Raw genomic sequence first — 24413 nt, forward strand, 5'->3', positions numbered from 1 at the left:
AAAGACAGGGCTGACCAGCAAAATGAAGAAGTATGTTAAAAGGTGGAGGTCCAGCATGCTAAATACAAAATTGTTGAGCGGTTACAGATGAATTAATAGCTGTGAATTAGTTTTTAATGTTGCAGTAGGATTAGAATTCCTGGATTATGTTCAAGATTCAGTGAGCACATGAAAATAAGATGCTAAAGCAGAGTGGAAAGAAGATTAAAGTGAACAGGTTTGCTAAATTCTGTGTATTAATATTAATTCTGTTTCCACAGGCATACCTTTAACAGTAAGTTTAGAAGAACACTGATATTAGCTGATAGTTAAAATTCTTGTCAACCACATTAAAGCAACTTGCTTTGAAAGTTGCATTCTCCATTATCTTGTCTGTTCATGTGAAAATATTAGGCATAATGATTTCTGGAGAAATAACATTTATATAGAGTGTACATTATATTTGGTGCCTTTTCTTCCAAAGGTTCTTAAACCTGGAATATGACGAGCAGTATGTTAGACTGTTGTTCAGTGCCCTATTAAGTTAAGTGAGACTCATGTAAATGGATTGTTATAGGTTATGCTTCTCTTGACTTTTTATAATCCTTACAATCCCAGGAGTCTCAAATAAGCTTCCCGCTTCCTATTTCTTTCTCATTAGTGTCTGTATCACTTTGAAATATATTATTGTGAACTGTTGGGTAACTATGCATTGCATAAAATATGAGAGCTTATTTGTAGTGTGAGAAAATGGGATGTATTTTTTTTATTCCTTTTGCATGAGAATTGCTAAACAGTGATTTCATGTGAGCTACAATCTTCCATAAATGACCTCCTTAGAATTAAATCAACTAGACTAGTAATGTTGGTGATGCAAACTTGCACTTATGCATCCAAGAAATTTAAATTTGAGTAGTCTGTCATATTTCCATTTTGTTTTCCTTCGGATCTTAGGGCTTTGTCAATAAATCAAATTTCTTAAAACTCCTTATACTTTGTTGGATTTCTACTTTCCTGGTGCCTGTTATGTAGCTGGCATTTAGGGCAGCAATGAAGGTCCTCCATCTCTGGTGGTGGTGATGGCTTCTTTCATGATGTCAGTAGCTTCACCTTGGTTCTCACTGCAGTCAGTCATGCAAGTCCCAGGTGAAGACTGAGGAATACCATTGCACTCAGATGTAGAAGGATTCTTTATTACTGTTTCCATATAATAATTTTGTTTTATAAGTTAGGATTGTTAGCCCTGAGCTGAACCTCTGAACCTGGAGGACCAATGGACCACTCTTACTCTGGCCTCTACCCTTTGACCTGTTTAGGATCGGTGACCCTACCAAGACCCAAAGCATAATGCCCTGACTCCAGCTAACATGGCTCTCTGGGCCACTGAGTCACACAAGCTTCCAAACCATGGCAAGGTTGTGGTCCTTTTGGAGGCTTATCATAGTTTGACACCTTTAATTCTAATTGTATACTTCAAATTCATCTTCATTAAAAGGGGATAATAGAATTGATTGACATTCACTGCTTCATATTCTTCTTTCTTAAAATTATAAATATAAAGATATATGGAATCTCTAAATATAGGTAAAATGTATGATAGGTTTCCACAGGAATCAGTGCCAATCCTCTTTAGTACTGAGGTTAAAATGAAGGTTAGTTACAATGATTTGGACTTGGTTGTAAGACCGTGAATAGAAGTTTTCAGATGAAACCAATATGGGCAATTTGGCTGATAGAATTTTCTACTTCACTGTACTTTCAGGTATAATCTATTGATTGTGTCCATCCTGAAGAATTTTGAGAGTGAAAAACATGAAAAATGTCGAGAAACTGGGAAGGGCAGATATGCCTGTAGTTATCTAAATGTAGGAGGACAGATAAATATATTAATTGTGAAAGCATATAAGAAATATATCTCTTGTTGGCCAAGGCACAGAAGAGATCAGTATGTGAACCAATGTACTACAGCATGCACACTGTTTTGATCACCACCTTTAGATGAATATGTAGAGACAGCCTAAATGCATCAAATACTAGATGGGGTGGGGAGGGGTGGCAGAAGTACCTTTTTTTGATATTCTTCCACGTTAGTGGATATGCTGACAAGGCTAACATTTATTTCTCATGCTTAAGTGTTGATTTAATTATGTAGCTTGACTGGTCATTTCAGAAGGCAACCATTTTGCCATAGATCTGAAATCACATAGAGGCAGTGTCAGGTAAAAATGGAGATTACCTTCCTAGAAGGATAATTGATCTAACAAGCAGGCTTGAATAAGGCCACTAATGGTAATAAATCTGGATTCCTATTTTTTTGTGTGAAATTATTGACTAAAATATTTAAATAAAATGCTAACTAATGAAATGTCAAAAATACTAAAACTTGCTGGATACAAAATGATTGCATTGGGCAGACATGCTTTAGTCTTGAAATATCAATAATTATTGTGTATATTTGTCTTTTTTAAACAATGCTTCCTCAGATTGACAATGAAGAATATGGTGAAGCACTGAGTCTTGCACAAGCCTATGACCTTGACAGTGATCTAGTATATCAAAGACAATGGAGAAAATCACCTGTTAATATCGCTTCTATTCAGGATTACCTGGTATGTTTTCTGCATAAGATGAATATTTCAGCAGATTACCTAATTTCACATGTTTTGCTCATGAATTTTCTTTTTGCATCAACAGAGTTCAGCTTTTCTTTGTGAAGTGCATTTTAAATCTACTTTAAATTTGTTTTAATGGACTTGCCTGATAATTTGTTTCATCTGCCAAGAATCTTGTAATTAAGAGTTAGGTCTTAATTCAAGTAGAGCTTTATTACCTTTTAACAAAGAGCAATATATTTTATGAGTTATTTCTTTATGGTTATGAGTTTCATCTGACATAATGAACTTTGCAGATGTCCTATTGCAGTTTTCATAGTGACAAATGTTTTCAGTGTATTCTGAATGCCTGTTTTGTTCCACCAGAAACTCTGATTCTGGTGGAATCAGAAATTCCACCAATTTCTGATTTGTATTTTCTTTGGTTCTCAGTGTCTTATCAGATGATGCAGTTTTGGTTTAAGGCTCATGATTTGTTTTGTCTTTTGATTTCTGAGTAAGTGAATGTGATAGTTATTTAAAATTAATATCACTTGTTATTTCAGAGTAAAATTAAGAAACGTTCCTGGGTCCTACATGAATGTGTGGAGAGAGTACCTGAAAATGTTGATGCAGCCAGAGAGTTGCTTCAATATGGACTGAAAGGCACTGACTTGGAGGCACTTATTGCTATAGGGAAAAGAGAAGATAGAGGCAGGTTTGTCAATTGATTTTTAGAATTATATAGCTTTCCCCTCCTCCTCCTCCTCTTCCACCACCCATATAAGCAATGTAACATCTAGTTCTATTTTTCTGTGTGGCATTAATTTCTACATGTTACAAAAAGTTATGGTATTTTGTTTCCAAATGTCAACAGGTTAAAATCTACTGTTTCATTAGTTTTCCTTTGATATTGGTTAAAACTGGATGAAATTATTTTGTGAATGATTAAAGAATTTTGTGGCAAGCATACCTTACTTTGACATGATTTAATGCTATTTTCTCATATTCATATATTTAATTTTTCTTTCATAGTTACACATAAATATTGGAGTTTTCATAGTGACAAATATTTTCAATGTATTCTGTATACCTGTTTTCTAATTTATTTCAAACAAAATGTATTTTATTTTTATAATTTACTTGTGGGTTGATGTTCTCTAGCCAGTATGTCCATAACTTAAAATTCAAGGCTACAGTGGTTTCACTTTAATTATTTGAACCTTAATCAGTAGAAAATGTCATAGATATCCTTACAACACTCATAAAATCTAGTGTTCTACTATAAACTCTGTGAAATATAGTTTGGGGAGCAATAATTTTGCACTGTTATAAAATCAGGCAGTAAACCGGCATATTAATCTTTTATCTGATAGAATTATTGCAGTTCATTTCAAAGGTAGTAGGTTTATAATTATGTATATAATAGAAGTCGAAATGCCACATGGTTCCTGAGAGAAATTTTCATTTTCCTTTTTAACAGATTCATTTTGCCTGGGAATCTGGACTTTGATGAAGTTCCCTATGAGGATTTCATGTCACCAATTGAAGAAGTGCAGAGAAGGAAAGAGCGGGAGGCTGCAAAGAGGCAGGAGCTGCTCCAGCTTGTGGACTTTTCCATGTGAGTCCATGCATCGATTTTCAATTTCCAGCAAAGCTTGGCAACATTGCAAATGGGATAGAGTTATTTAATTTTTTTTTCTCTTTATCTTCTCCTCTTCCCTCCTCATTGACATGTTATGGCAAAGCAGGATTTTGTTTTGTATCTGTATGTTGTTACTGACAGTTAGATGATCATAAGTGCAGGTGTTGCTTTCTTAGAGTTTTATTAATTTAGTTTTGGGCTTGTAAATGCTCCAAGCATGCATTTGACTGTATAGTTATGTGGTGCCAGGGTTGCTGAGCTCACTAAAGATAACACACTTACTGAATCTATTAATTGCAGGGAGAATATTTGGAGTTTGAAAGAATGGTAAGCTTAAGAAAGCTATGGACTTGGTCCCCAAAATCTCTCTGTATTTCAACACAATTAAAGGTCTTGCGGTTAATAGTGGATTGCCCTTTTATATTACTTGTGTATTTGAGTTTAGGCAATGCTTTAAATGGAAAAGTTTACTCATATTCATTGTTTGAATATTTGAATGAAATACCACCCTATTAGTACTTTATGGAATTTTGCTCTTGGGTCCTTGTGTGAAGCATCAACAGTGCTAAAATTATAGTTATAATTTCCTTCACCTGTAATTTTACTATTTTTCAGCATATGATCATTCATTAACCTATTGCGTTTTTGAACTGTATCAATCAACTAAACAACATAAGGTTCGAACTACTTGGTTTTGTTACCGATAGTACTTTTCTGTTACCCAGAAATGTGTACAATTCTGTATTTGTGGCAATACATTGTATTGGAAGCATCAAAGAAAATGCTGGAATATATAAGAAAATGAGATGCACAGTAATAGATAACTTATTGATCCCAAAGGAAATTACAATGTCACAGTAACATTACAAGTGCACAGATATACATATTAGAAGAGAAATAGAATAAAAAATAAGTTGTCACAAGCAGTTTTAACAGGAGGAAGTCATCACTTCCCCACTTATAGGTTGACTCATTATAGAATCTAATGCTGAGGGTGAGAATGACTTCATATAGCGCTCTTTGGACCAGTGCAGATGTCTTAGTCTATTACTAAAAATACTTTTCTGTTCCCCCAAGTTGGCATGCAAGGATGAGAAACATTGTCCAGAATTGCCAGTAAGATCCTTTGTTCTACCACAGCCCCCGGTGTGTCCAGTTTGACTCCTATAACAGGGCCAGCCTTTCTAATCAGTTTTTTTGAGGCTGTTGGCATCACCCGTGTTGATGCCATTGCCCCAGCACACCACCACATGGAAGATTGTACTGGTGACAACAGACTGGTAGAACGTGTGAAGGAAAGACCTACATACTCCAAAGGATCTCAGTCTCCTCAGGGTGTAGAGGCAACTCTGGCCCTTCTGTACACAACTTCTGTGTTGCTCCACTCAAGTCTGTCATCCAGCTGCACCACCAGGTATTTATTGACCCTCACCACCTCCACGTCGCCACCCTCAGTACTAACGGAGCAGTGCAGGCTTAATCTTCCTAAAGTCCATCACCATCTCTTTTGCCTTACTGACGTTGAGCTGCAGTTGATTCAGCTTACACCATTTGCAATTATAACAGTAGCTTTCTTTTCCCAGGTTGACACTTGAACAGAAAGAACTTTGTCGTTGTAGACTAAAGCTATTAACCTACTTAAATCGTCTAGCAACTTATGAGGTATGAAAATATTTCATTAAAGTTTGTCCTATAAATCTAATTATTTCAGGACTTAAAGTCATGGTTTTCATATCATGTAAAATAAAAATGGAAGATGTTCAAAACATTCAGTTGGTGAGACATCATCTACGCAAAGAGAAAGATAGTTTAAGTTTCAGGTCGAAGACTCTTCATCAGCTGTTTGTGAGTCATTGTCTAATGAAGGAATGGTCTTTATTTCAGACTTGCAGCATGAACAGTTTGTTTGATTTTTACTTGTTTAGTACATCTGCCAAAGGGAATTGTAATGTTGCATATTATTTGAGTTTAATTGCTGCTGTCATTGTGAGGCGTTGACTTTGTTATTTGGGAAATGATAATCAGTAACAATCAGAAGTTAAATATACACAGACTCAATACTATATGGCTTTGTTCTAATGCTTGGGTGAAGTGATTTGTAATTTCTGTTCACAGGAAATCCTTGGAGGGCTTCATGCTGCAGAGCAAAGATATGACTCAGAATTCTTCAAAAAATTTAGGAGTCAGAACATTGTATTATCAGCAAGAACATATGCGAGGGTATGGTACATTTTCTGAAAACAAATGTTAGTCATATTAAGATTTCTTCTCTTCAAGGTAATTAATTTGGTTTGCTATTCTGTCTTTTAAAAGCAATATCAGCAGCCAAAACAGTGCAATTAATAATAATGGACTGTTGGGCCTCAAGACCCATTTATTTTCATACCAAACTCCATAAGCAATGTAATAGTTTTGTTGCTGAATAAAGTGGCAGTATAGTGCAATAATCCAGAGAATAAACAGTGTCTCCACAGCAGTTTGAGAATTCAAATTTGTTTTTAAAAACTGACGTTGGTAAGACTGGCCAACTTGTTACCAGATTATCATAAAAACTAAGTTGGTTCATTAATAACCTTTTGGAGAAAGGTTTTCTAGCTTGGATTGGCTTATCTCCTGTCCTACTTTAAAATGATTGAATCTTAATTAGTATATGAAGTGGCCTGACAATGCACTTAGTTGTATTAAACATTTTAATTAATTAGAATAAAATTAGATAGACTACTATGTTTTGATCCAAGCAGCAAATTAGCTCCCAACAAGGACATATTTGAGCTGGTAAAGGTCATGATTTCAGGGTAAGCATGGCTGAATAAAACTTACGCTGCTGACTAAATGTGAATATTTTGTGCCATTTGGCAAAAGCACTGAGGAGTAAGGATACTGAATGTGTTCTAGGTGAGGGTTGTTCGATATTTATTACCAGAAGTGTCTGAAAGAGTAAGAGAGCTTTCACCAGCAACCAGGATGTTGGAAGCCTGAGAGGATGGGATTTCACTCAGGTCCACTGCCCCAGCAGAAAAAGGCAGCAGCAGCAGCGTGTTGCGGTAGTGTAAGAGAGCTTTGACCAGCGACCAATCTGCATTTGTGATTGATTAACAAAAGCAAATTAAAGGAAGGCAAAGGCGAGCGCAGTGACCATCATCAGAGTGGTGATCTTGAGGCTTTAGCTCTGAGAGGCTTCAAAGAAAAGCTCTGGGTTAAGTTTTTTTCCCTTCCCTTCCCCTTATAACTGCTCATTTAGGAAGGTAGAGATGCCAGGTAGGATTGTTGAATGCTCCTCTTGCGGGATGTTGGAAGGCAGGGAGATCTCCTGTGTCCCTGATGACTGCAGCTGTGAAAGGCTCATCCATCTGCAGCTTCTGACAATCCGTGTTGAGTTGGAGCCGGAGCTGGAACTGGTTGAACTCCGGATCATTTGGAAGACTGAAGGGGTAATAGATAGGGTATATAGAGAAGTAGTTACACCCAAGGTGTAGGAGACAAGAAAGGGAAAAGGAGCCAGTGCAGAATACCCCTGTGGCTAGCCCCCTCATCTTCAGCGGGAATTTCTTTCGCCAGAGAGTGGTGAGACTGTGGTATTCCTTGCCACAGGTGGCAGTAGAGACCAAACCTTTATGTATATTTAAGGTAGAGGTTGATGATTCTTGATTGGTCAGGGCATGAAGAGATATGGGGAGAAAGCAAGATAATAGAGGTGCAAGGAAAATTAGATTAGCCATGACAATATGGTAGAGCAGACCTGATGGTCCAAATGGCCTAATTCTGCTCCCATGTCTTATGGTCTTAAAATGAATTAGAAAAGAACATGGCCTCAACACTTACTGGGATAACAGTTGGGGCAGTTGGAGCCTGCAGATAATAAAGTCTTAGTAGGAAATGTACATTTCTACGATGGATGAAGTGAGGCAGCAGCCGTGATAATGGTTGTGGGAGGTAGAGTTCTAACAGAAGTCAGCTGAAACAGTCTCAACCTTCAGCTATTGTTCTCTTTCAAACAATTACTGTTCTCCTCAGCTTAAACCTTGTATTCAAGAGAGGCAGATTTTCACCATGTGAAGTCTGATCTGGCTTTAACACAAAAATAGTATTAGGCCCCTCCAAAGTTGCTCTGTTTTGGAACACACTCCTGTTTTTACAACTTAAATTCTTCTATTGTGTCCATACTCATCTCCAACTTGTGCAATAAGCTACTAGACTTGTCACTAAGATTTAAACCACATGGTCAACTGTGACTATAATTTCGTCTTTAATTTAGCAAGTGAAACTTCTGAACTCAAACTTCAAACTTTCAGTTCTCTCCAATTTCTTTCTTCTCCCCTCATTCCTTTTCTGAGCTCAGCTTTTGTTATTTCAGTTGACACTTTCTGTTCCATCAGATGTCTTTTTTGACTGCAGATTTGCTGATAGTATATATAAAAAATATAGTTCCTCTCCTTGGGTATTCTTTCCCTCTCCTTCAAATTTGCTTTCAATGCACCTGTCTTTAAGTTTTTATTTTAAAAATAAAAACTTCCAGACTCTTTCAAACAATCATCCTGTAATTTTCCTTCCTTTACTTGAATTCAACTTTAGCTTCCCTCTTTGCCAGAACTCATCTTTTGAATCCCGACAGTCATGTTTTGGTGATTAATTTTTATTAGTACCAAGATGTAAATGAAGGGATAGTTAATCAAAAGAATCTAATATATCTTGTTCTGGCAATAATAACACTGAACACATTTTCATAGAATTGTATTTCCAAGGACCATTTACTGTCTTTCAGAAGATTGTATTTCTTCAAGTTGAGTAAAGCTATAGTTGAAAATGCTTAAAAAACACTTGGCTAGTTAAGGTTATCTATGAAAAAAGAAAAACTGTTAAGTTTTTGATTGATCTTTTATCACAAAGGTAGATCTTTTTTCCCCATCAACAGTTCTCACTTCGTTTTGTAGAATATTGCAAGCAAATATAATAATGCGCACAAATTTCATTTGGAAAAACATTTTTAGGATTAGTGTCCTTTCGAGAAACAATGTTGAGGCAGAAAATGCTGTCAAAGCTGACAGCAAGTAGATCACATCTTGGATATATTCTGCTGGTGTTGATTGTGTAAGTATCTGGCTTTGTAACAGTAGACGTTAAATGTGGGGGTAAAGAAAATGGGGGAAAAAAGTAAAGCCCATTGTTTCTTAACTGTTTCTTAGAGATTTTGACAAGTATGAATTTGGTCAACCTGAGTAGAGGGCTTTGGTGGTTTGAATAATATTACCAACTGCGCCTTTTTCTTTCAAATAGGAGAGCAATGTCCGTGCTTTGGAGATTCTTTTCACCTACCATGGTTCAGATCTATTGCCTCATCGGCTGGCTATTCTTTCAAACTTTCCTGAGACAACAACTCCTCATGAATATTCTTTTCTTCTGCCAGAAGCAAGGTAGGACTATCCAAAAGCATTTCAGACAACTTATTCCTTTGTACTGAAGATTTCATATTAAAGTAATCTCATGGTTTTTTTGTGATTTTTTTTTGGAAGTTTAATTTTGAGTGGATCCTTAAAATAGTTATAATATGAAACTACATGTGACTTTAAATTTCCAAAAGTGAGCATTAAATTTTCCAATTTCAGGGCAAACCTTACACATTTTCTCTCCACACATTTCACTAACCTGATCCTCTGTCCTATTTGGTTCCATTTGTACATCATCCTTCATTCCTCCTTAGCTCACCTCCTTTTTTTTTTGCTCCACTTCGTTCTGATGCAAGGTCTCAGCTTGTCACATTGACAGTTCGTTTCTTTCCAAACACAGGCAAATGCAGAGGCACAGGCGCACACACACATACAGTTATTTTACTAAAGATTCCAAACCAACAGAAATAGTAAAGCATGGCTTGAATTAAACTGTGATGGATTTTATTGCAATTATAGTGAATTTATAGCTGTTTTAAAAATTAGACTAGAATATAAATCATGTGAATTAAAAAAAACCTCAGTGAATAAATTGCTTGTTACAATACTTGATTGGTAGCTACTAATATCATCTTTAGTGAATAAGCTACCCTGCATATGGATATTAGAAAACATCTGTGTCAATGGATAAAATGGTTTACAATTGACTGCTAAAATTGAAAGTGATTTATCAGAAAGCAATAAAGTACAAAAGCTGAAAATGTGGTATAACACGTATAATTCAGGTCATACTCTACGAGCTAAGAAATGTATGTGGAGAGAGAAATAGGTAATATTATTTCTGACCTTTCATCAGAAAGTTTATTTGGTGCAACAAGTATAAGAATAGTTCAAGTTATTGGTTTGTATTTTATTTATCTGATTTAGAATTTGAGACTTTTGGAGGAAAAAAGTAATTAGCTTTTTTAAGCAGTGAAGGGAGGTGATGAAATCTGAACAAGAATTGGAAGCATTTTTTATTGAATTACATGCTGGTTGATATTTAAATTTGCATGACATTTTATTTTTTAGTCACAAGCCCAGAGGGGAACACAAAACTGAGGGAAAGTTACTCTACGAGGGGTGATTGATAAGTTTGTGACCTGAGGTAGAAGGCTCAATTTTAGAAAACCTAGAAAATTTATTTTTCCTATACTTGCACACTTAGTCCAGTGGTTGTGGAGCATACGGATCCCTTCTTTGTTGAAGTCGGCATCTTGGACCTCCAGAAGTGGGCTACAGCAGGGGTGATTGATAAATTCGTGGCCTAAGGTAGAAGGAGATGAGTTATTCAATCTTTCTGCATCTTCACTCAGACAGTTGAACTGCAAGTGCATGTAACGAGAGCGGTATGATAACGCATCTCCTCTTTAGGCCTCAAACTTATCAATCACCACTGCTGTGGACCACTTCATCAAAGAAGGGATACGTATGCTCCACGACCGCTGGACTAAGTGTGCAAATATAGGGAAAATAAATTTTCTAGGTTTTCTAAAATTCACTTCTTCTACCCTAGGCCACGAACTTATCAATCAACCCCTGTAATATTATTTTCCAGCAGTGTATTCTCATTTCTTAGTATTGTTATATTTTAAAATATAAAATTATGTATTTTATCTTTCTAAATATATGGATTGGTACTTATATATTTTAAAGTTATGATAATGAAAGTTGTAGCCCCTGAGCTTAAAAGTCAAAGTAAACTTATTATTAAAGTATGTACAGTATATGCCATCATATACAACCCTGAAATTAATTTTCTTGTGAGAATACTCAGAAAATCCATAGTAATAACCATAATAATAACCATAATCGAATTAATGAAAGACTGCACCAGCTTGGACGTAAAACCAGTGTGAACAAGACATAAACTGTGCAAATACAAACAGAAAGAAAGAATAACAATTAATTAATAAACAAACAAACAAGCAAGCAAGCAATAAGTATCAAGAACATGAGATGAGACGTCTCAGAAAGTGAGTCCACTGATTGTGAGAATGATGGGCAAGTGAAGTTGAGTGAAGTTATCCCCTATAGTTGAGGGATAATAACTATTCCTGAACATGATGGTGATGTGAATCCTAAGACTTATGTTTCACCTTCCTAATGGCAGCAGTGAAAAGAGAGCATGTCCTGGGTGATGGGGTCCCTGACGATGGATGCTGCTTTTCTGCGACACCATTTTGTGCAGATGTGCTCAATGGTGGGTGGGCTTTACCTATGATGGATTGAGCCCTATCCATACATTTTTGGAGAATTTTCCATTTAAGTGCATTGGTGTTTCCATGCCAATCTGTGGTGCAGCCAGTCAATTTACTCTCCAGCACACATCCATAGAAGTTTGTCAGTGTTTTAGATGTCATGCCGAATCTTCGCAAACTCCTAAGGAAGTAACGGCATTGCCATTTTTTCTTCATAATTGCACTAATTTTCTGGGCCCAGGACAGGTTTCTGAAGTAATTACACCGAGGAATTTAAAATTACTGACTTAACAGAGGAAAGTCACAGTGATCAGATCTCTGGAAAGGTGGGAGAAGAGGGATGTAATGGTTTATAGGGGTTTGTTAGTTAGGGGAATGGACCGGAGGTTCTGTTGGGAAGAAAGAGATTCTCATATAGTATGTTTCCTCCCAAGTGCGAGAGTCCTCAGCATTCTTAAGTGGGAATGTGAACAGGCAGAAGCTGTGGTCATGTAGTGATGAGTTTCTACATCGGGAGTTCAGAGAGTTAGGTGCTAAGTTAAAGGACAGGACCTCTATGGTTGTGATCTCAGGATTGCTACCCATGCCACGTGCTGGTGAGACCAGAACTAGGAAGATTACAGTTTAATATATGGCTAAGGAGTTAGTGTAGGAGGGAGGTCATAAGGTTTTTGGATCATTGGGCTCTATACCAGGGAAGTTGGGACCTGTACAGAGGGGATGGTTTGCACCTGAACAGGAGGGGGACTAATATTCTATCAGGAAGATTTGTTCATGCTGCACGGTGGTGTTCAAACTAGAGCTGGAGGGGAATGAGACCAAGCGTACCAGACCAGTTAGTGTTTTGGAGGCAGATGGTGGTAAGACCTTTGACAAAATTAGGAATCAAATGTTGAGCATGGTGAGACTAGTGTCCTGAGCTGTGTATATTTCAATGCGTGTTGGAACGTGGCCAAGTGGTTAAGGCGTTGGTCTAGTGATCTGAAGGTCGCTAGTTTGAGCCTCAGCTAAGGCAGCAAGTTGTGTCCTTGAGCAAGGCACTTAACCACACATAGCTCTGTGATGACACTGGTACCAAGCTGTATCGGCCTAGTGTCCTTCCCTTGGACAACATTGGTAGCTTGGATAGGGGAGACTTGCAGCATGGGCAACTGCCGGTCTTCCATACAACCTTGCCCAGGACTCAGTCATCATCGAAATAGATGGACAGCCGAAGAAGAAGAATATATTTCAATGTAAGAAGTATCATAGGAAAGGTGGATAACAGTGCTGAAGCTGAGGTAGGTGGTCTACAAACAGAAATAATGTGTAGTGAAGAGAAACTGTTGATAGGGCAAAATTGCAGTCAGCAGGATGAGTTGCAATGTAAAAGGTGAATAAAATCGAGAAGTGTGAATACAGGACAGAAGGTATTGTACCTAAATGCGGGTAGTTTTCCAAGTTAGCAGCACGACGCAGCTTGCAGCGGCCACTCCAGAGCTGATTATGTTATTTGTGAAGCGGAGTGCCGTGCGCAATCATAATTGGATGAAAAACGGACGTGGGAGCACGGAGGAACATCTGGAGATCTCCAGGAAGACCTTCTTCGTTGCTGCTGCTGCTGTGAGGTCCGGGTCTCTGCTGGGAAGAACAGGCCCCCAGTCCTCGGGGTCGCATTGCCGATGGCCGTTGGCGGGGCTGTCTTAATATGCTCGTCAGAGGATAGTGCTCGGAGAAGCTGTGCTGGAGGGGATGGTTAGAGGCTCAGAGGTTCGACAGACTCGGAGTCCGCTGCGGTCAGGTCGCTTTCAGTGTGTGCTGCATCTGCGAGGCTGAATCAGGCGGCGCCATGCAAGTCCATAGCGTGGGTATTCCCTTCTGCCGTCGGCATGAGATGACGAGTCATTCGGGGACCCTGAGGACTTGTGGAAACTGTGTGGTGGTTTCTTTCGAACTTACAGTCTTTTAACATCTTTGGACTATTTTTACTATACCCATGGTCTGTTTCTGTTTATCAATTATGCTATTGTTTGCACTGTTGTAACGATATGTTGTAATTATGTGGTTTTGTGCAGGTCTTGTAGCTTTAGTTTTTGTTCTTGTTTGTCTGGTGGGATTGGAGCTCCTTTCCAGGGAATGCGCTAAGATGGTAGTGCAATATTAATACGCATCAGCCTCTCTGGACTCTGGATTGGGGATTGCCAAACGTTATGTGGATTTTCTGGTGTAGTCTGTTTTGTCATGTGTTACTGTCATATCATTCTGGAGGAACGTTGTCTCATTTTTTTAACTGCATTGCACTTGTTTTTTTTTAAATAACAATAAATTGATTCTGAATCTGAATATGGAATAAGGTGGATGAACTTGCAGCACAGTTGCAGATTGGCAGGTATGATGTTGTAGGTATCACTGAATCATGGCTGAAAGATTATAGCTGGAAGCTTAATGTCCAAGGATACACTTTGTATTAAAAGGATAAACAAGAAGGCAGAAGGGAGTGGTGTTGCTCAGCCGGTAAAAAATTAAATCAAATCATTAGAAGGGGGTAAGGTAGAGTCAGAAGTTGTTGAATCCTTGTGGAGAAAGCTAAGGAACTGCAAGGTAAAAATACCTTGATGGGAGTTTTATACAGAGCCCCAAACAGCTGTAAGGATGTCACCTGCAAATCACAATAGGAGTGAGAACATGCATGCAAAAGGGCAGTGTTGCAATAGCCATGGGACTTCAGTATGTAAGTAGATTGGTAAAATTATGTTGGTGCTGGATTACAGGAGGGAGAATTTCTAGAGTGCCTATGAGATGGCTTTTTAGAGCAGCTCATGGTTGAGTCCACTAGAGGATCAGCTTTTCTTGATTGGGTGTTATGTAATGATCCAGAATTGATTAGAGAGCTTAAGGTAAAAGAACCCTGAGGGGAAAGTGATCATAATATGATTGAAGGGTCCTGCTGAAGGAACTCAGCCCAAACTGTTGACAGTACTTTTTTCCATAGATGCAACATGGTCTGCTGAGTTCCTCCAGTATTTTGTGTGTGTCAGAACGTAGAAACATAGAAAACCTACAGCACAATACAGGCCCTTCAGCTCACTATGCTGTGCCAAACATGTCCTTACCTGAGAAATTACCTAGAGGTACCCATAGCCCTTTAATTTCTAAGCTCCATGTACCTGTCCAGGAGTTCTTAAAAGACCGTATTGTATCTGCCACCATGACCGTCACCGGCAGCCTACTCCACACACTCATTACTCTCTGCGTAAAAAAACTTACCCCTGACATCTTCTCTGTACCCGCTTCCAAGCACCTTAAAACTGTGCCCTCTCATGCTAGCCATTTCAGCTCTGGGAAAGAGCCTCTGACTATCCACACGATCAATGCCTCTCATCATCTTATACACCTCTATCAGGTCACCTCTCATCCTCTGTTGCTCCAAGGAGAAAAGGCCGAGTTCACTCAACCTATTCTCATAAGGCATACTCCCCAATCCAGGCAACATCCTGGTAAATCTCCTCTGCACCCTTTCTATGATTTTCACATCCTTCCTGTAGTGAGGCGACCAGAACTGAGCACAGTACTCCAAATGGGGTATGAACAGGATTGATGAAAGCCAAAGCACCATATGCTTTCTTAACCACAGAATCAACCTGCACAGCTGCTCTGAGCGTCCTTTGGACTCGGACCCCAAGATCCCTCTGATTCTCCATACTGTCAAGAGTCTTGCCATCAATACTATATTCTGCCATCATACTTAACCTACCAAAATGACCACCTCACACTTATCTCGGTTGAGCTCCATCTGTCACTTCTCAGCCCAGTTTTGCATCCTATCGATGTCCCGCTGTAACCTCCGACAGCCCTCCACACTATCCACAACACCCCCAACCTTTGTGTCATCAGCAAATTTACTAACCCATCCCTGCACTTCCTCATCCAGGTCATTTATAAAAATCATGAAGAGTAGTGGTCTCAGAACAGATCCCTGAGGCACCCCACTGGTGACCAACCTCCATGCAGAATACGACCTATCTGCAACCACCCTTTGCTTTTTGTGGGCAAGTCAGTTCTAGATCCACAAAGCAATGTCCCCTTGGATCCCATGCCTCTTTATTTTCTCAATAAGCTTTGTATGGGGTACCTTATTAAATGCCTTGCTGAAATCCATATACACTATATCTACTGCTCTACCTTCATCAATGTGTTTAGTCATATCTCCAAAAACTTAAATCAGGCTCGTAAGACACAACCTGCCTTTCACAAAGCCATGCTGACTATTCCTAATCATATTATGCCTCTCCAAATGTTCATAAATTCTGCCTCTCAGGATCTTCTCCATTAACTTACCAACCATTGAAGTAAGACTCACTGGTCTATAATTTCCTGGGCTATCTCTACTCCCTTTCTTGAATATCTGCAAACCTCCAATCCTCCAGAACCTCTCCTGTACCCATTGATGATGTAAAGATCATCACCAGAGGCTCAGCAATCTCCTCCCTCACTTCCCACAGTAGCCTGGGGTATATCTTGTCCAGTCCTGGTAACTTATCCAACTTGATGCTTCCCAAAAGCTCCAGCAAATCCTCTTTCTTAATATCTACAAGCTGAAGCTTTTCAGTCCACTGTAAGTCATCCCTACAATTGCCAAGATTCTTTTCCATAGTGAATAGTGAAGCAAAGTATTAAGTACCTCTGCTATTTCCTCCAGTTCCATACATGCTTTTCCACTGTCACACTTGATAGGTTCTATTCTTTCATCTCTTATCCTCATACTTGTAGAACCCCTTGGGGTTTTCCTTATTCCTGTCTGCCAAGGCCTTCTTATGGCCCCTTCATGCTCTCCTAATTTCTTTCTTAAGCTCCTTCCTGCTGGCCTTATAATCTTCCAGATTCTTATCATTACCTAGTTTTTTGAACCTTTCATAAGCTCTTCTTTTCTTCTTGACTAGATTTATTACAGCCTTTGTACACCACCATTCCTGTACCCTACCATCCTTTCCCTGTTTCATTGGGACGTACATATGCAGAACTCTACACAAATATTCCCTGAACATTTGCCAGACTTCTTCCATACATTTCCCTGAGAACATCTGCTCCCAATTTATGCTTCCAAGCTCCTGCCTGATAGACTCATATTTCCCCTTACTCCAATTGAATGCTTTCCTAAATTGTCTGTTCCTATCCCTCTCCAATGCTGTGGTAAAGGTGATAGAATTATGATCACTATCTCCAAAATGCTCTCCCACTGAGAGACCTGACACCTGACCAGGTTCATTGCCCAATACCAGATCAAGTACAGTGTCTCCTCTTGTAGGCTTATTTACATATTGTGTCAGGAAACCTTCCCGAACACGCCTAACAAACTCCACCCTATCTAAACCCTTTGCTTTCGGGAGCTGCCAAATCAATATTTGGAAAATTAATATCTCCCATCATGACAACCCTGTTATTATTGCACCTTTCCAGAATCTGTCTCCCTATCTGCTCCTCGATGTCCCTGTTACTATTGGGTGGTCTATAAGAAACACCCAGTAGAGTTATTGACCCCTTCCTGTTTCTAACTTCCACTCACAGAGGCTTACTAGACAATCCCTCCGTGACTTCCACCTTTTCTGCAGCCCTGACACTATCTCTGATCAACAGTGCCATGCCCCCACCTCTTTTGCTCCCCTCCCTGTCCTTTCTGAAACATCTAAAGCCTGGCACACTTATGTAGCCATTCTTGCCCCATCCAAGTCTCTGTAATGTCCACAACATCATAGCTCCAAGTACTGATCCACGCTCTAAGCTCATCTGCTTTGTTTGTAATACTCCTTGCATTAAAATGGACTCATCTCAAACCATTAGTTTGAGCACATCCCTTCTCTATTACCTGCGTATCCTTCTGGCACTATCTCCAAGCTATCCCTATTTGAAGCCGACAATCTCTTCCTCTTCAGTTCTGTTCCCACCCTCCTGCAATTCTAAACTCTCCCCAATAGCCTTAACAAACATCCCTGCCAGGATATTGGTCCTTGTTGGATTCAAGTGCAACCTGTCCTTTTAGTACAGGTCCCAAAAGAGGTCCCAATGATCGAGAAACCTGAATCCCTGCCCTCTGCTCCAATTCCTCAACCGCGCATTTATCCTCCGCCTCACTCTATTCCTATGCTCACTTTGGCATGGCACAGATAACAATCTTGGATTTCCAGCATCTGCAGATTTTATTTTGTTCATAATATATTGAATTCCCTCAGCAATTTGAGGAAGGAAAGCTAAAGTCAGATGTATCAGTATTGCACTGGAGTAAAGGGAATTACAGAGGCATGAGAGAGGAGTTGGCCAGAATTGATTGGAAAAGAACACTGGCAGGGATGACGGCAGAGCAGCAATAGCTGGAATTTCTGGGAGCAATTCAGAAGGCACAGGATATATACATCCCAATGAGGAAGATGTATTCTAGAGTAAAGATGACATAACCGAGCTAACAAGAGAAATCAAAGCCAACATAAAAGCCATAGAGAGGGCATATAACAAAGCAAAAATTTGTGGAAAGTTAGAGGATTGGGAAGCTCTTAACAAGCAACTGAAGGCATCTAAAAAAACTCATTAAGAAGGTAAAGATGAAATACGAAAGTAAGCGGGTAAGAGGGTACCAAAGCTTTTGTCAGATACATATAGTGTAAAAGAGAGTTGAGAATAGGTAGCGGACCACTGGAAAACGATGCTAGAGAGGTTGTAAGGGGAGGACAACATAACGGCGGATGAACTGAAGAAGTATTTTGCATCAGTCTTCACTGTGGAAGGTACTAGCAGTGTGGTGGAAGTTCCACGTGTCAGGGGCAAGGAGGGCGTGGTTTTCATAACTAGAGAGAAGATTCTTGGGAAACTGAAAAGTCTGAGATAGTTAAGGCACCTGGACCAAATAATGTACACCCTAGAATTCTGAAAGAGGTGGCTGAAGGCATTAGTAATGATTTTTTAAGAATCACTAGATTGTGGAATTGTTCTGGAAGACTGAAAAATTGCAAATGTCACTCCACTCTGTGAGAAGGGTATTACGCACCAGCACCAATAGATCACAAATGGAGTCTGGTTTTGATGTTAAAACCACTATCTTTATTAGTATCTACTCTAAATATAAAAGATTAAATGAAAGAAGTTTGATGCGTATGTATACATGTATATAGCTCCCAAGCTATCAATCTTTGGAAACAATGCTTAAAGTCTTAAGATGGTAAAGTAGAAAAGTTCAGTAATCCACGAAATCAGTGAGTGAGTAGAGAAATTTGTAAATCCACACGGAAATGTAGAGAGGGGCAATTATGAAGAATTTCACAGATTCCACATTGGGTAAACAAAATAACAGAGTCGCTGAAGATCTTATATGTCGAGTTGTTCTGAAATCCACTTAGAAATATCACCAGGTGACAGTCACAGGAATATTGTCTTCTAGTGGTTACCACATAACACTTCGATTCCAGGTAAAGGCCAACAAAAGTGATACCACAGGATACTCCAATAAATCCACATATACGAATTATACGAAGTGACAGTTACACATCCGTTGTGCACTGCGTGCCAATGATCAACCCAATCTTTTGGGCATGGGAGAGTTCCAAGCCATAGCAGTGACAAGCTGAAGTTCCCAACAGCCTGTGTGTGTCTCTGTCTCTCTCCCCCTCTGCCCCTCTCTCCCTACTGAGCAGCTGCAGTTGGCCGCAGCTTGTTATACTGACATCATAGTCCCACCTCATCCAAGCGTCTCTTAAAGTGACAGTCCAAGTTAAAGTTACAAGAGAGAGAAACAGAAAAAAAGAAACTATTGACCAGTTAGTCTGATCTTGGTAGTTGGGAATATGTTGGAGTTGATTGTTAAGGATGAGGTCTCAGGGTACTTAGAGGCATATGAAAAAATAGCCTGTAGTCAGCATGGTTTCCTCAAGGAAATTCCTCTGTTGGAATTCTTTGAAGAAATAGCAAGCAGCAAAGACAAAGGAGAATTGGTTAATGTTGTGTAGTTGGATTTTCAGAAGGCCTTTGACAAGCTACGAGGCTGTTTAACAAGCTATGAGCCCATGGTATTACAGGAAAGATTATAGCATGGATAAAGCAGTGGCTGATTGGCAGGGGGCAGAGTGGGAATAAAGAAAGCCTTTTCTGGCTGATTGCTGGTGTTGGGACTGATTCTTTTTACATTATGTCAGTGATTTGGATGTTGGAATTGATGGCTTTGTTGCAAAGTTTGCAGATGATATGAGGGTAGGCAGAGAGGCAGGTAGTTTTGAGGAAGTAGAGAGGCTACAGATGGACTTGGATTAGGAGAATGGGCAAAGAGATGGCAGATGGAATATAGTGTCAGGAAGTGTATCGTCGTGCCTTTTAGTGGAGGAAATGAATGGGTTGACTATTTTCAAACTGGAGAGAAAATAGAAAAAACACTGAGGTGCAAAGGGACTTGAGAGTCCTTGTACAGGATTCCCTAAAGGTTAACTTGGCAGGTTGAGTCTGTGGTGAGGAAGGCAAATGCAATGTCAGCATTCATTTCAAGAGGACTAGAACATAAAAGCAAGAATGCAATGTTGAGACTTTCTAAAGCACTGGTGAGGCTTTACTTGGAGTATTGTGAGCAGTTTTGGGCCCCTTATATTAGAAAGGATGTGCTGAAACTGAAGAGGGTTCAAAGGAGGTTCATAAGAATAGTTCCAGGATTGAATGGCTTTTGCTATAAAGAGCGTTTGATGGCTCTGCATCTACATTCACTCGAATTCAGAACAATGATGTTGCTTCCTGTGGTGGAAGAGTCTAAAACATAGTTTCAGAATAGAGGGATGTGATTTTAGAACAGAGATGGTCAGGGAATGAAGGAATATGGAGAGATGGTACTAAATTGCAGTTGAGAGCAGGATTGGATCAGCCATGATGAACTGGTGGAGCAGACTCCACCAGTATGGTCTTGTAAGTCGAAGAATACAGCACACGGACCATTCACCTGGTCCATGATGTCTATAGTCGTTTCCAAATGAAACTGATCCTTCTACGTATGTATGATCTTTATCCCTCTATTCTCTGCATATTCATGTGCTTATCTAAAAGCTTCTTAAATGCCACTTTAGTATCTGCTTCCACTACCAACCCTGGCAGCCTGAGTCTCCACCTACCACTCTCCATGTATTTCAAACAGAAGCTTGTCCTGCATGTCTCCTTTAAACTTCCTCTCCTTTTCCTTAACGCTATGTCTTTTCATATTTTGCACTTGTATCCAGGCAACAGGTTCTGTCCATGGCTGTATCTGGTCTCTCATAATTTTATAAATTAATATCAGGTCTTCCTTTAGCCTCTGCTCCAGAGAAAACAAGCATTACCTTCTGATCCAGGCACTATTCTGGTAATCCTATGCTGCATTCTCTCCGAAGCCTTCACATCCTTCTGGAAAATATGTGCCCAGAAATTCACAAGTTCAATAGTCAGGAAATTGTGTTGTAGCCTTATAAAACTCTGGTTAGGCTGCATCTAAAATATTATGTTTGCTTCTTGTGCTCAATATAGGAAGGATGTGGAGGTTATGGAGAGGGTACAGAAAAAGTTTATCAGGATCTCCCCTGTATTAGAGTGCATGTGCTATAAGGAAAGGTTGGATAAAATTATTTTTAATAATTTTAAAATTATTAAAAGTTTTAGAATTATCTGGAGTGGTGGAGGCTGAGGGGAGACATGATAGAGGGTTATAGGATTATGAAAGGCATAGGTAAAATTGACAGCCTGTATCTTTTTTCCCAGGGTTGAAATTTCTAACAGTAGGAGGAATGTATTTAAGGTCAGAGGGGATAAATTCAAAGAAAATGTGCAGGGCACGTTGCTTTATTTTTACAAATATCCAATATCTGGAATCTGCTGCCAGATGTAGTGGTGAAGGCAGTATGGTAATGACTATTAGACGTGGGAGCAGAACTTGCCCATTTGGTTCATTGAGTGCCAGCGCCATTCAGTCATGGCTAATTTATTGTTCCCATTCAGTCCCATTCTCCTGCCTTCTCCCCAAAATCTTTGAAACTCTTGCTGATCAAGAACCTATTAACCTCTGCTATAAGTATAATTAATGACTTAGCTTGCACAACCAACTTTAGCAATGAATTCCACAGATTCACCTCTTTCCAGCTAAAGGATTCCTTCTTATCTATGTTCTAAAGGGATAACCATTTATACTGAACCTGTATCATCTGATCCTGGACACTTGCACTACTGGAAACATCCTCTCCATGTCCAATCCATGCAGGCCTTTCAGTATTTGGTATTACCTCATAAATATGCAGAGAATGGAGGAATATAGATACTGTGCAGGCAGAAGGGTTTAGTTGGGTATAAATTGGTTTGGCAGAACATTGTGGGCCAAAGTGCTTGTCCTTGAGCCGTGCTGCTCAGTGTTCCAGAGGACATAGATTTCAGGTGAGAGGATTGAAGATTTAAAAGGGACCTGGTGGAGACTTTTTACACAGAGGGTGGTGAGCATATGGAACAAGCTGCCAGAGGAAGCTGTAGATGTTTAAAAGCATTTAGACAGGTACGTGGGTAGAAATGGTTTGGAGGGACTCGGCCAAATACAGTAAATAGAATGGGCTTGGACAGACATCTTTATCAGCATGGATGATTTGGGCCAAAGGGTGTGTTTCTGTGCAGTATAATTTACAACAGAAAGCCACCTTAACAATGCTATCTGCTTCTGTTGCCACTTTCAGGGAGGTATGGACCTAAACCCCAAGGTACCTCTGCACATGAATAGTATATTAATCTGCCATTAATTGTATGCTCTCCTCTTGCGTTTGACCTTCCAAAATGCAATAATGTGAAATAAAGCAGCTTGAGTTTTACATGCAGTCCTGTCCAAGCAAATGATTGTTAGGGAGTTGCTAATTCTGTTTTCAGGGGATTAAAGAAATACCATAGTTTATGATACTAATATTGCCTTAAGATATAACATCACACTGCCAAAATTGTGTCAGTTAATAAACGGCATAATGGGTTGATTCCCATTAAAAAAAAATGTTCTGACTAACTAATGTGACTGACCTTACTGAGTTCACATTTCAAACAGACCAGAATTTCTAATGGTATCTTGAAAAGCAATGTCTCTGCGACTGAAATTCATTTTACTTGGACTTAATTTAGTTAAATTTCTACAGCGAGTTATGATAGTGCAGAACCATAAAAATAGTTGATATAATAGATTTGGTGCATGAGTACAGCATAGCAAAATCAAACTATATCCCATGAATCGTGTAATACAGTACTTTTTTTTATTATAACAAAGCAGAATGTAATGCCAGGGCAAAATATTTTTTGTAGAGTGTTTCTTAAAAGCTAAATGTTAAGCAATGAATTAAATGTTTTGAAGAGTCATTAATGAATATAGTTTTGGTCTATGAATGAACTCGTCTTGGGCTTCCAGCAGGGTGCAGGTATCAATTTTAAGCAACGTTTCAATGACAGACTCATCGTGCACGCCTGTCGTCTGTCCCTCCTGATTGGTTAGTCCTCAACCAACCAGTTTTCCAGTGTCCCACATTATTAACAAATGAATTCCAGTTCTTAATGAGAGTGAGATCTTTGTATTTGTTAAAATTGTTATTTTGTAGTCTTATTGCAGTGGCTTCCTTCACCAGACAGCCCCAAAAGCCATTGGCGTAGCACAGTAGTTTTGTGCAGTCAAAGGCAATTGTACTGCCATTGTGTATGCAATATTCTGCTACTGCTAATTTCTCTGAATAGTCTGGCTGGTGTTTACAGGATTTCCTGTGAATCCGAAGCAGCATATATTGGGCAGATGGGGCACAGGGTGGAAATCTGTATCAAGGAGCATATGAGGTGTATCCATTTGGGATACCCGGAGAATTGGTGGCGGCAGAGCAATGCATACACAGTGACCATAGGATTGACTTTGGCTGCATAAAACTATTGTGCTGCATCAATGTCTTTTCGGACTGCCTGGTGAAAGAAGCTATTGAAATAAAACTGGGGAATAAGAATTTTAACAAATACAAAGATCGAGCTCTAAGTAGGCACTGGAATTCGATTGAAAAAGAGGTGGCATAGCGGAAAGCTGGTTTGTTCTCAACCAATCAGGAGGGCCAGACGACAGACATATATGTGCCACCAGACTAAATGTTTCTCAGCATCATATCATCCCTGATGAAGGTGGTGGAGTTTATTCAAAATGTTGGTTAAAGTCAATATCTGTACCTGGCTGGAAGCCCGAGAAGAGTTTATTAGTCAGATATGCTGGAAATGCATTAGATCCTCTTTCAGTTTTGGTATAGTTTGGATAAAAAATAGATATCAATTAGATTTTATTCCTTTAAGTTACGCTGTAATATTATATTGTGTTTATTTCGACAAGATCCATTTATTTGCATCCACAGCTCTTAAAAGTTAAATTACTGATTTCTATTTACATTAAGACAGCGAGACATTGTAGATTTTCAGATTATGAACAAAAGAATGGTAGAACTCCATCTCAAAGTAATTTTTAAAAAAAGAATTTAAATACTTCCATTGTGTGTCAACTATTGTAATTTCACCCTCTTAGATTTTTTTTGGGGGAAAATATAATAAACAAAAATAACTAAAG

General features: G+C 39.1%; 1 protein-coding gene across 5 annotated transcripts in view; it reads left to right on the forward strand.

Annotated features, from left to right (window-relative positions):
• Positions 1-24413, forward strand: part of nbas (NBAS subunit of NRZ tethering complex) — a 325125-nt gene that overhangs the window by 75760 nt on the left and 224952 nt on the right. For all 5 annotated transcript variants that reach the window (XR_009514327.1, XM_059981865.1, XM_059981866.1 and 2 more), the window contains exons 16-21: positions 2463-2588; positions 3137-3288; positions 4054-4191; positions 5799-5877; positions 6331-6435; positions 9490-9626. Coding sequence is in view for 4 of the 5 variants with exons in the window: in XM_059981865.1 (XP_059837848.1) it covers positions 2463-2588; positions 3137-3288; positions 4054-4191; positions 5799-5877; positions 6331-6435; positions 9490-9626 (737 nt within the window). In the remaining variant the exon portion in view is untranslated. The remainder of the gene's footprint in view (positions 1-2462; positions 2589-3136; positions 3289-4053; positions 4192-5798; positions 5878-6330; positions 6436-9489; positions 9627-24413) is intronic.

This window comes from Hypanus sabinus, chromosome 10 (assembly GCF_030144855.1).
Source record: "Hypanus sabinus isolate sHypSab1 chromosome 10, sHypSab1.hap1, whole genome shotgun sequence".
Classification (NCBI taxonomy): domain Eukaryota; kingdom Metazoa; phylum Chordata; class Chondrichthyes; order Myliobatiformes; family Dasyatidae; genus Hypanus; species Hypanus sabinus.